The sequence below is a fragment of the Neoarius graeffei genome, chromosome 2 (assembly GCF_027579695.1).
Source record: "Neoarius graeffei isolate fNeoGra1 chromosome 2, fNeoGra1.pri, whole genome shotgun sequence".
Lineage (NCBI taxonomy): Eukaryota > Metazoa > Chordata > Actinopteri > Siluriformes > Ariidae > Neoarius > Neoarius graeffei.
Genome location: NC_083570.1, coordinates 85,228,302 through 85,242,034, shown reverse-complemented (window position 1 = coordinate 85,242,034; position 13,733 = coordinate 85,228,302). Strand labels below are relative to the sequence as shown.

Below are 13,733 nucleotides of genomic sequence, written 5' to 3'. Positions count from 1 at the left end.
AAGATTCTCAAATCATCCAGGTCATAGTAAACTGTGGGTGGTAGAAATGGGCAACTGGACTTGCTTGAAGATTCTTGAAAACGTTTCACCTCTCGTCCAAAAGGCTTCCTCAGTTCTGAGAACTGAGGAAGCCTTTTGGACGAGAGGTGAAACGTTTTCAAGAATCTTCAAGCAAGTCCAGTTGCCCATTTCTACCACCCACAGTTTAGATAAGCAGGATGTTTATATGTTTAACCTTAATCCCAGTCATTCACGGTCATAAAACACTTTCACTGACTAGACCCCAACACATTCTCACTGTGCATCTGGCTATCAGAAACATATGCATACATGTTATGTAGTACAGAACAGCTCCATCAACAAATCATCAAAGGTGCTGTCAGCAATTTCTTAGAACACTTTGTGGATCTCCAACGTCCAAACAATCAGAACATTTACAACGCTTCGGTCTTTCCATTCAGAACTCAATTCCTAACAAGTGTTGCCAGGCAAAACAAACCTCACCCGGTAGCACTTTTTTTAATACCTATATGCTGATAATGGTAATATTTCTCAATCATCAGCTGTCAGGCTATAGTCCTATGAAAATCCGTGACCTTGAGTTTGACCTTTCAAGGTCACTTAAGGTCAAAGATCATGGTGCCAAATAAAAGGCCATATGGGAGTTCCTATATGCTCATAATAGTAAACATCTTTCTATCGGCAACTGTTTAAGTTATAATAGAAAAATGTTTTGACCAAAAGGTTGACCTTTCCGGTGACCTTGACCTTCATCTTGATCCCATTACCCCCAAAATTTAATCAGGTAATCTACGGGCCATTGCCCACCTACCCTTAAAATCTGAAGTCAAGTCAATCGGTGCAACCGTCTAGACGCTAGATTGTTAACAGACAGACGCACACAAACAAACAAGTTTGAAAGAAAACTAGAGATACTCCATCATGTAGCATATCAATGGAAGCAGAATTGAAAGATGAACATGTTGGAATTGGTTTGAAGTAAATATGATGACTATGAAGGAAGATATTACCCCCCCCCCCAAAAAAAAAAAAAAAGATTTTGACCTTTTTGGTGACCTTGACCGGATGGCCCTCAAAATGTTGGAGGTTCTATTTGAGACCAATGCCCATCTATACTGAAAGTTTCAGGAAGATTGGTCCACCTGTTTTCCTGTAATGTTGCTAACAAAAAAAACCCAAAAAACACCCCATCGAAAACAATACCTCATCCCCGGTGGACTCCATCCCAGGCGAGGTAACAAAGAAACCCCACCGAAAACAATACCTCGCCCCCGGAGGACTCCATCCCGGGCAAGATAACGATGCAATGGAGAATCTGAAGGTCCAGAGCTTGCTTTGAAAACTACGAAGCAGTGATTTGAAGCTTGTATTGAATTGCCAAAGTCACATGATTGAGTGCTGACCAAAGCTTCGTTCTGTATACACCCACGTGACGGTCATCAGTGGTACATAAGCAGTTAAACCTAATTCAAACCACTAGCTATGTGGCGTTTCCGTGCGTATAGTATTGAGTGCTTTAGTTTTACAAACGTTTTACTGATACAAATGAAACAATCCAGCCTCCTCTGTTCCATGTGAATGTATTTTTTTCAAGGCAGTGGAGGTTGTTAATAAGAAAAGAAACCGATTGAGCCCCAAGATTGTTGAACAAATGCTTTTCTTAAGTCTCTAAACTCCCTATGCCCTACTGTCACACAAGCATGTTTATTCAGTCACATAAGCTAAATATATTGTTTTGACATACATTAAAATCAACAGTTAATTATTAACATTACACACTTTCTACAAAAATTAGTCAAATATATTATGGTTTTGGTACTGTTCACAATGTATTGGCCTCTGCTTTTTTTTTTTTAACCATCAGGGGCCACTAGCAGCTGCTACATCACCATCAGTTCCTCTTGAGAGAGAGAGAGAGAGAGAGAGAGAGAGAGAGCTGTGTTTGCTTGGATTTTGACTTTCAAAATAAATAGCTTCAGTTAACTGCTGTTAAAATTGCTGACTCTACCTTCACATTCTACAAAAAGCCAGAGTTTGGTATACAAATTTCCAAATACAACCCACAGACGGCAATACATCGTTTGTTTGAACAATGCTTAAACTAATAAAATGATATTCTTACCTCCTTCTTTAGGTGGTTTCTGGATCTTGCTCCAAGGCACCAAATACGTAACTTCATTATCCTGAGAGCTCAGCATGGGCATAGCTTTAGAGATGTACTGCTCCATCCAGTTGGGATCCTGCGCCAGTGCTGCCCGCACTGCTGCCCGCTGAGCATAGCTCTCTAGGAAATGTGCGAGATCGTTAAAAAGGTTTGGATTTCATCGCTTCTCATCACCATGAGAACACCATCCCCAGAGTGAAGCATGGTGGTAGTAGCATCAAGTTACATCTGTTTTCATCAGCAGAGACCGTTCCAGTCTTCACGAGACTGAAGAGGGTTACCTTCCAACAGGACCCCAAGCTACAACTGAGTGGTTCAGAATCAGTCAAAACCTAGACATCAAGCCAGTTGAAAATTTGTGACGATATGTGTGACATGATTTGAAAAGTCTGATTTGGCGACACAAATCAGAAAATGTGATTTGTGGTAAGAAAAGAACAAACTATATTTGCAAGAGTAAGTATAAAGCCATATGGATATGTTTAGATATTTCAGCATTTTCCCCTGTCCCAAATGATGCACTTTCAATTTACCATCACTGTCTACAGATGGCAGTATGTTCCATAATGTGACATTTATTATTTTGGGGGGGGTTTAAAAGGATGCTCACAAGTACCCTGTATGATACAGGCCCAACAACCACCTCTTACCAATGATGACATAGAAAAAGATATTAAAATATCTGTAATGGTGACTTTGTAGCTGATTTGGCTATGCCATATTATTATTATTATTATTATTATTATTATTTGTGGCTGTTATTATAGGCAATGATAAAAATCCCTCTATACTTCATTACTCTTTGATTGGTAAATGTCAGTCTGTCCCAAAAGCTGGATTTTTCACCCATGTGCCATTGAGGATAATTTCACTCTCATCTCATCATCTCTAGCCGCTTTATCCTTCTACAGGGTCGCAGGCAAGCTGGAGCCTATCCCAGCTGACTATGGGCGAAAGGCGGGGTACACCCTGGACAAGTCGCCAGGTCATCACAGGGCTGACACATAGACACAGACAACCATTCACACTCACATTCACACCTACGGTCAATTTAGAGTCACCAGTTAACCTAACCTGCATGTCTTTGGACTGTGGGGGAAACCGGAGCACCCGGAGGAAACCCACGCGGACACGGGGAGAACATGCAAACTCCACACAGAAAGGCCCTCGCCGGCCCCGGGGCTCGAACCCGGACCTTCTTGCTGTGAGGCGACAGCGCTAACCACTACACCACTGTGCCGCCCATAATTTCACTCTGGATCCACAATTTGTTTTTGAGTTTGGAGAAAGACCACATTGATTGGTGCACCATTTGGGACAGAACCATAGATCATAAAACCTGCACAAAGACTCACAGCCTCCTATATAAAACAAGTGATTTTCAGCAGTACACAAATGTTGGATGCAGGCTCTGTGGGAAGAACTGAGAATAGCTAAACTCACACAGATCATGATGAAATTGCTCTCACCATACTTCCAGATGTGGAAGGCCTGATTGAGGCCTCCATACTCCACACCCCAATAACCCACAAGCTCAGAATGTGCAGTGCGCAAGTGGATCTTTTCGCTGGTCAGCTTGTGAAAGGCTGCATTCAGGTGCGGGTGAATGTTGTAGGTGCGAAATTCATAGAAGGTTCCATGTTGTTGCTGGGGTCCAGTTGAGATTGAGGCCCTGGAGTGCTGAGGGAAAGGAAACACATGATATTACTGATATCCAGCGATGATCACTAGTGATTCACAGCTTCAACACCTGACAATGGTTGCATTTCATTCTATCCTAAAATAAGTGTGAACTAACACCATCAATGGTGGCATGGCAGCAAAGCGTGTAGCATTGCTGGCTCACAACTCCAGGATCCCTGGTTCAATCCTGAGCTCATGTTACTGTCTGTGCAGAGTTTCACATGTTCTACTCATGTCTGTGTGGGGTTCCTCTGGATTGTCCAGGCTCCTCTCACCTCCCAAAAACCATGCTGATAGTTGGCTTGGTGACTCTAAATAGCCCCCAATCATGAAGTGAAGCTTGGTGCCCTGGGATGGACTAGCATTCCATCCAGGGTGTATTCCTGTCAAACTCCTAGCGTTCCTGGGATAGGCACCAGATCAACCCTGACCAAGTTAAAGGGGTTACTGAAGGTGATTGAAATAATAAATAAAATCATCAGCTTGGGTAAAGAATAAATAGTTGTGCTTATTTTAGGCAGGTCCAAGTTCAGTAAAACACCAGTGCCTGGAACTTGTTGACATGTTAATTATAAACCTCAGGGACTCTGGGCCTCCCACATTGTACTACAAAGTTCAGGCTGTTGGAGTAGGTTATGTTATGTTTTGACCTTCGTTTGTTTGCCTGCTCCTAACGTAACTCAAAAAGTAGGGAATAGATTTTGATATGATAAAATTTTGAGGAAAGGTGGGCTATGGAACAATTGATTAGATTCTGATGCAAATCCACGCATGTATGTGAAGCCAGGATCCAGATATACAGTGGTATGCAAAAGTTTGTGCACCCCTGGTCGAAATTACTGTTATTGTGAACAGTTAAGCAAGTTGAAGATGAAATGAACTCCAAAAGGCATAAAGTTAAAGATGAAACACACAACATTTTAAGCAATATCGGTGTATTATTTTGGTTTTGTACAATTTTAGAGTGAAAAAAGGAAAGGAGTAACTTGCAAAAGTAACTCCTGGAACTTTGAGCACTCAGATCACTTTGACCAAGGTCTCAGACCTTAATTAGTTTGTTAGGGTTATGGCTTGTTCACACTCATTGTTAGGAAAGGCCAGGTGATGCAAATTTCAAAGCTTTATAAATACCCAGGCTCCTCTAACCTAGTCCCAAAAATCAGCAGCCATGGGTTCTTCTAAGCAGCTTCCTACCACTCTGAAAATGAAAATGGTTGAGGCCCACAAAGCAGGAGAAGGCTGTAAGAAGATGGCAAAACATTTCCAGGTTGCCATTTCCTCAGTTCGAAATGTAATTAAGAAATGGCAGTTAACAGGAACAGTGGAGGTCAAGATAAGGTCTGGAAGACCAGGAAAATTTTCAGAGAGAGCTGCTCGTAGGATTGCTAGAAAGGCAAATTAGAACCCCTGCTTGACTGCAAAAGACCTTCAGGAAGATTTAGCAGACTCTGAAGTTGTGGTACATTGTTCTACTGTTCAGCGACACCTGCATAAATATGGCCTTCATGGAAGAGTCATCAGAAGAAAACCTCTCCTGCATCCTCACCACAATATTCAGCGTCAGAAGTTTGCAAAAGCACATCCAAACAAGCCTGATGCATTTTGGAAACAAGTCCTGTGGACTGATGAGGTTAAAATGGAAACCTTTGCTTGTTGCTGCCAAAGAGATGTTTGGAGAAAAAAGGGCACAGAATTTCATGAAAAGAACACCTCTCCGACCGTTAAGCATGGGGGTGGATCAATCATGCTTTGGGGTTGTGTTGCAGCCAATGGCACGGGGAACATTTCACGGGTAGAGGGAAAAATGGATTCAATTAAATTCCAGCAATTTCTGGAAGCAAACATAACCCCATCTGTAAAATAGCATGGCTTCTACAAATGGATAATGATCCTAAACACACCTCAAAATCCACAACTGACTACCTAAAGAGGCGCAAGCTGAAGGTTTTACCATGGCCCTCACAGTCCCCTGATCTGAACATCATTGAAAATCTGTGGATAGATCTCAAAATAGCAAATGCATGCAAGATGGCCCGGGAATCTCTCAGAACTGGAAGACTTTTGCAAGGAAGAATGGATGAAAATTCCTCAAACAAGAATTGAAAGACTCTTGGCTGGCTACAAAAAGCGTTTACAAGCTGTTATACTTGCCAAAGTAGGTGCTACTACGTACTAACCATGCAGGGTGCCCAAACTTTTGCTTCGGGCCCTTTTCCTTTTTTGTCAGTTTGAAAATGTAAAAGATGAAAAATTGTTTTTGCTTAAAATATAAAGGGAATGAGTCATCTTTAACTTTATGCCTTCTGGAGATCATTTCATCTTCAACTTGTTTAACCGTTCACAGTAACAGTAATTTTGACCAGGGGTGCCCAAACTTTTGCATACCACTGTATATGCAAATCCAGGAATTTTTTTTTTTTGTCTGTTCCTAATATAACTCAAAACGTAATGAACAGATTTTGATGAAATGTGGTGTACAGCTTTAGTATTATCCTAGGTTCAATTGATTTGATTTTGAGGGTGAGAAGTGACTTACGATAAGATAGCCTTTTATTATCCCACAAGGGGAAATTTACATTGTTAAAACAGCAAAATGTATAAAAGAGCAAAAGATAAGGCAGTGAAGGAGTAGTGCAAAAGTACCACGTACACAAAAAAAAGGATACGTAGATAAAAAGACAAACTACAAATTTAGAGATGATAAATTAACAAATGTTCATAAATTAACAGGTTTGCAGATATAGTTAACATAAGTGTATTACATAGGTGGTATTTCACGTGTAAGTATTGAACAGGTATTACTACCCAGATAGTACCGCACAAGTCAGTCAGTATATTGCACAAGAGCCATTTTAACCATGTGTAGCTAGCAGTTCGCTGTAAAGTACTGATGCTGATGGTCAGTGCACACAGTATACGTTCAGAGGGGGTTTTATGGATGTAGAAGTGATCTGGACAGTATTGTTCATTATTGTGAGGAGTGACTGGTGCTGTGCTTGGTGAGGTGCCAGTTGTACAGTCTCACAGCAGTAGGGAGGAAGGAGCTGCTGTATCCCCTTAACACACCGCAGCTGGAGGAGCCAGTCACTGAAGGAGCTGCCCAGTGCTGCTACTGTCTCCTGCAGTGGATGGGAGGTGTTTGCCATTAAAGATCATAGGCAAAGGTTTTAAATTTATGCACTTTTGAAACTTTACATGTTAAAAAGCCCTCTGTAATTTTCTTTTGGTCCCAAGAAGTATTGTTAAGTATTAATTAAAATAAGTTAGAATAAGTTAATGTGGATCGCGGCGAATTTCTGCTCGGCGATTTTCGTGACCACTTGGCGCGTGACGTCACTGAAGACAAACAAATCACTTGGGTTGAGTCCACTTCCATTTATTTGCATTGCCGTTCGGCTTGAGTGCAGACGTGCATTCAGTAATTTCCAAAAAAAAAAAAAATGCCTTATTGTTGTGCAGTGAACTGTAAGAACGGGACCAGTTCAGGAAGAAGTTTTTACCTTTTTCCGAGAGAGGAGAAGGGGCGGACAGAGTGGATTGTGCGCATGAAGCAAGAGGGTTGGTAGCCGGGTAAATACGCCGCTCTGTGCTCCGATCACTTTTTGAAGAATCCCCATCTGTTGGAGAGTTTAGGTGTCCGTGTCGGACAGAAAAGGCTCAAACCTGACGCTGTTCCGACAAAACACAAAATCAAGCAGCCAAAGAGGAAACGGACCAGCAACGCTCAAGCAAAAAGGAGAAGATTGGAGGTAAACATTTTTTACTTTTGCTTGCAATTGACAAGTCAAGAATCCTGAGGGATCCTGTACAATCATTGTGGAAATGAGACAAAGGGATATTTCCTCGCTTAGAGTCGGCTATAAATAGTATAATGCCGTGGATGGCAGGCTAATGTGGCCTACCGACGCACTGTCAAGTAATCGTTCCCTATATCCACTAGGGAGGGCGGTTTAATTATTCTTCAAAAGGGCTCTTATTTAGTATTATTACGAAAGTAAGAATTTATCATAACTACCAGGATAAATCGTTTGGGCACGAGTCTTGTTGAGGCCCGGAGTCACCGCGATCAGAGTCAGACGAGTCGCTGTCCGATTCCAAGGTCGCACGCTCAAACCAGTGAGCCACGTTCACCATAGGTGGCCATAGGTTCATACATATATGGTTTCATCTCTCGATATTCAATTTGGAGAGTTTCTACTTCAAAATCGCTATCAGACATTTTACACAACCTCTCACAACCAAAGTCCGTACACGTGTGCTCAGTTCGCAGGTAAACACAGAACTGCTCCCAGTCTCTTTGGCTTGAATGACGTCACAACGACGGTCCCATGGCGGTAAAAGGGTGCACAATTGAGATGTAAACAAACCTTTGGAACTTGCACAAACCAGTACATTTTAACCGTTTTATTCAATTTTAGGGTGCAAATTAGACACCAGGAAGATTGAATTCGCTTTTTGGGTCGTTCTTCTAGAAAATAAAGTAGATATTCTACGTTCCACCTCCGGCCCTTGCCTATGACCTTTAAAGTGCATGGGTAAATTCAGGAGCAAGATCAATGTAATTCTATTTTATATCAAACTTGTCAAATTTCGGTCACATTTTGTGCAATTTTTTTTTTTACCTTGCGCAATACCAGAAAAATTCAGTTGAAATCAAGCCATTTGAGTTGAATTGGTCCGCCTCTGAAAAAACTTGGCATTTGGATTTCCCGGCAAACACTGATTTTCGTGCCGTCGCGTGCGGGACGCCTCCCTCTGAATCCTACGTCAGCGCTGGTTTGTTTATGAGAAAACGACCTGGTGGTTTTCTGCAAATTTCTTCAACGTTATCGTGTAATTATTAAAATGGTTAACAGATGTATCGTAGGAGGGTGTAGCAACACCAATCATGATGGGATTAGTACTCATCGTTTCCCAAAAGACCGGGCAATGAGAGAGAAATGGGAGCGCTTGGTCTACACAGGCTGTGCACTGAAACCGTGCAAAGCTCGCGCAGCCTGCTGGCGCTTCCGCAGGTGACGTCACGAATCTGGCTCCAGACTCCCTTGGGATTTTTCCAGATACGTCTTGCTTTATTTTTTTCTGCCATAGACAGATGGCCTTGTGCAAAATTACCCTTCTGGGTGAGTGTGTAAAAAAACAAAACAAAATTGGTCCAGGATATGCACTTTAAGGATGACAACTTGGCCAACATCCTCCTCTCCCCAACTACGTCCACTAAGTCCAGCGCACAGCCCAGGACAGATCCTGTCTTCCTAATCAGTTTGTTCAATTTTTTCCTCTCTGCTGTTGTGATACTGCTTCCCCAACAGACAACTCCATAGAATATGGCTCATCTACTCATTTTTATACCACAGTTATAAAAGGAGTTCAGAAGTGGACTCCAAAGACCCTAAGCCTCCTCAGCAGGTGGAGTCTATATACTGTGTGCCCTTCTAGAAGAAATGTTCTTGAACATTTACAGAGTAACCAAGTGTTACAGGGTGTCTACATGAAAAGAAGAAATACTATCAGGAAAACGACTAAAATGTAAATTATTCAGTAAAGTGAACAGTATCTCTGCATTATTAGTGTTGCTTTAACACCAGTGATGGTTGTTGCTCGTCCAAACCTACAGCAAAATAAACTAAGGAATAATATTGAGGGCATTTTCCCATCTCCGTCCCCAACAAGCCTAATTTTGCAGGTTTTAGTCATGAAAAGCTTCGCCATGTTGCTCTAAACCATACTTGCCAACCCTCCCGATTTCAGCGGGAGGCTCCTGATTTTAGCCTCCGTCTCCCGCCTCCCAATCGTATTTGTTAAAAACTGGATAATCTCCCGGTTTGGGGAAATCCCTACCGCCAAGTTAAAAATACTCCCCATTATGTCCAATCAGAATCGTATATGAGACACTGCTGACGTCAACTGATTTTTAACCAATCAATGAACAGAACGACAGTCACTTGCGTAATGTAGGATTCACCCAGGCTGTCCGACATTTTTTACAAGCAGTCATTCATCATGGCCACTAAACCCAATACCAAACGGCAAAAATATGAATGCAAATACCAGGTTGCATGGGAGAATGAATTTCCATGGATAAGCAAATGTTCGACCAGCCAGACCAACGCATTTTGCAAGGCAAGACTACAAAGCGATTCATTTATCCCAATTATTCAATTGCGATTCAATTATCCCAATCTTATGGTGGGGTAAAAGCAGGTAAATTACATATTCTTCAAAACTATAATGGGTCATTCACACCCTTTTATGTAAATTCTTAATGTTCTTATTTTTTAATTAAAAATAGTTGATCATTTGTACGTGTATGTAACAAGTACTTATGAGACATTGAAATTAACTTAAGATTTATATTGTTTTTGTAGTAAGAAGTATAATTAAATTGCATATACAGTAGGATCTGCAACTCTGTATAAACAAAATCTATTTATCATATTGAAATGTTTTTAACTCTTGAGAATTTCTTTTTGCAGTTAAATCAGAATATAATGGACATTTGAGTGTGAAATTAAACTAGTCTTCCATACCATTTCAGTACAACTTCTAAAGTGTTTAGTGAAATTTTGCATGACAGAGAATTTGTTTGGTGTCTTAGTGCGATTTTGAATTTATGTTTGAAAGTTTACAAGTGAATTATCTGGAAAGTGATTGATTTTGATAGAGCTTTGAGGTTTTAAGTGAAGGATTACTAGTGAGTATTTTGGTCGTACTAAAATTTTGCATTCGAGTAAATTTCTTTGTGGCGTATACTAGTGCATCTCAAAAAATTAGAATATTGTGAAAAAATTCAATATTTTCCATCAGTTATTTAAGAAAGTGAAAATGTTATATATTATAGACTCATTACACAAACTAAAATGTTTCAAGCATTTTTCTATTTTAAATTTTAATCAGTATGCCATACAGTACAAAAACATCTCAAAATATTAGAATATTTCATTTCGAGTTTGAGTAAAACAGTATGAACACAGTGTATCTCTCGGTCTAGTTCAGTACACACAACCACAATCATGGGGAAGACTGCTGACTTGACTGTTGTCCAGAAGATGATCACTGACGCCCTCCACAAGGACGGTAAGCCACAAAAGGTCATTGCTGAAAAGGGTGGCTGGAAAAGGTGCACAAGCAACAGGGATGGCCGCAGTCTTGAGAGGATTGTCAAGAAAAAAGTTGATTCAAGAACTTGGGAGAGCTTCACAAGGAGTGGACTGAGGCTGGTGTCAGTGTATCAAGACCCATCACGAACAGACATCTTCAAGAAAGGGGATACAACTTTCACATTCCTAATATCAAGCTACTCCTGAGCCAGAGACAAGGTCAGAAGTGTCTTATCTGGGCTAAGGAGAGAAAGAAATGGACTGTTGCTCAGTGGTCCAAAGTCCTCTTTTCAGATGAAAGTACATTTTGCATTTAATTTGGAAATCACGGTTCTAGAGTCTGGAGGAAGAGTGGAGAGGCACAGAATCCAAGGTGTTTGAAGCCCAGTGTGAAGTTTCCACAGTCTGTGATGATTTGGGGTGCCATGTCATCTGCTGGTGTTGGTCCACTGTATTTTATCAAGTCCAAAGTCAACACAGCCATCTACCAGGAGATTTTAGAGCACTTCATGCTTCCATCTGCTGATGAGCTTTTTGGAGATGCTGATTTCCTTTTCCAGCAGGACTTAGCACCTACCCACAATGCCAACCTGGGCTTCAATAACACCTCAGCAGTGCCACAGACTGATCACCTCCATGCCACACCGCATTGATACAGTAATTCATGGTAAAGGAGCCCCAACCAAGTATTGAGTGTATAAATGAATATACTTTTCAGAAGTTGGACATTTCTGTACTGTAAATCCTTTTTTTTTGATTGATCTTAGGGAATATTCTAATAATTTGAGATACTGGATTTCTGATTTTCATGAGCTATAAGCCATAATCATCAAAATTAAAACAAAAAAGGCTTTAAATATATTTCACTTTACATGTAATGAATATAGAATATATGAAAGTTTACCTTTTTGAATTCAATTATGAAAAAAAGGAACTTTTTCATGATATTCTAATTTTTTGAGATGCACTAGTATTTTGATAGTATGGTAGTATTTATAGTGCCATTTTTTAAATTTTGCTTGAAAACTTTCAGTCAAAATTTGCAAATGAGCAAATTCCTTTGATACATTCCGACAGGATTTTGATAGGATTTCTAGTGCTTTTTAAAAATTCTGTTGGAAAGTGTTTAGTGAGAGAGATGCATTTTAGTAGTACTAAGACAGTGCAGTATTTATTTAATTGAGTTGTTACTATTTTGGTTAAATCTTAACCAAAATAGTAACCGTGGTTAGCACGGTCGCCTCACAACCAAATGGTTCTGGGTTTGAACCCAGCGGCCGGTGAGGGCCTTTCTGTGTAAAGTTTGCATGTTCTCCCTGTGCCTGCATGGGTTTCCTCCAGGTGCTCCACAGTCCAAAGACATGCGGTTAGGTTAATATGGGACGGCCTTGGGCTGAGGTGGCCTTGAGCGAGGCACCGAACTCCCAACCGCTCCCTGGGCGCTGTTAGCATGGCTGCCCACTGCTCTGGGTATGTGTGTTTTCACTGCTTCAGATGGGTTAAATGCAGAGAGGAATTTCACAAGCGTGTGATGAATAAAGTTGTGCTTTCTTTTCTTTCTACAGAAAGAAAACACATTTGATGCAATCCAATAACACTTTTCACTGTGACTATTTTAAGAAATTATAAACATTCATGGCAGCACGGTGGTGTAGTGGTTAGCGCTGTCGCCTCACAGCAAGAAGGTCTGGGTTCGAGCCCCGTGGCCGGCGAGGGCCTTTCTGTGCAGAGTTTGCATGTTCTCCCCGTGTCCGCGTGGGTTTCCTCCGGGTGCTCCGGTTTCCCCCACAGTCCAAAGACATGCAGGTTAGGTTAACTGGTGACTCTAAATTGAGCGTAGGTGTGAATGTGAATGGTTGTCTGTGTCTATGTGTCAGCCCTGTGATGACCTGGCGACTTGTCCAGGGTGTACCCCGCCTTTCACCTGTAGTCAGCTGGGATAGGCTCCAGCTTGCCTGCGACCCTGTAGAACAGGATAAAGCGGCTAGAGATGATGAGATGAGAAGACAAGAGTTTTAGTTCAGATGTTTCACTCTGAGCTCTCTGATGCATGAATCCCATAACCTATAGTAACTGATAGAACAATATCAACAATTCAAAAACTCTTTAATTGTATACATTTCAAATGGTTTTCAATTAATTGGGATCCACTGTTTTTATCATTTCAACCGCGCATCATAGCCTCGTCCAGTTGAAAATATCTTCCATGCGCTTTTCTCCCCCACGAGAATTGTGGAAAGTTGGCAACTCTGCTAAACGTGTATTATTTATAAAGCCAGGTGCGGTCACGCGCGCACTGCTGCAGACATTAACTGAAGTAAAACCGGAAGTTGATAATAAAACCCAGTATTCACCACTGACCTGGCGTCCAGCTTTGCAAAAGATGATGCTGTTCGCTTGAATGGCTGCTCCTCGAAGCGCATTTCGTATTTTAAGCATGACTGTTCCCTAATGCAGCCCTCACAACCTCCCTCTTCCCGACTGAAAGCGCTATGTGCCTCCGACCTCAATCCACACACAGCGTGAACCAAATAAACAGCCTCAGCGCAACCGGAAATAGGTTTCTAATGAAATTGCAGCCTGGACAAATTCGTAATAAAGCTTTAAAATGCAATAACACACTTAAATATCTGTAGTTTATAAGCCACTCGCACTAAAATGTTTTACAATCGTATTTAATGGACCAGTATAATAAGAGCAAGTTCGACGACCTCAAAGTAACTTTCCTCTTAAAGGGCCCAGCTTACACTTCCCAGAATCCAATT

At 41.2% G+C, this 13,733-nt stretch overlaps 1 protein-coding gene across 1 annotated transcript in view; it reads right to left on the bottom strand.

The window, feature by feature from the left end:
- The window catches only part of nipsnap3a (nipsnap homolog 3A (C. elegans)), a 27,081-nt gene extending 13,348 nt beyond the window's left edge, over nt 1-13,733 (bottom strand). Inside the window, exons 1-3 of the mRNA XM_060915108.1 lie at nt 13,330-13,733; nt 3,655-3,865; nt 2,144-2,305 (exon numbers count right to left, since the gene is read on the bottom strand). Of these exons, the coding sequence (XP_060771091.1) occupies nt 2,144-2,305; nt 3,655-3,865; nt 13,330-13,407 (451 nt within the window). The 5' untranslated portion in view covers nt 13,408-13,733. The remainder of the gene's footprint in view (nt 1-2,143; nt 2,306-3,654; nt 3,866-13,329) is intronic.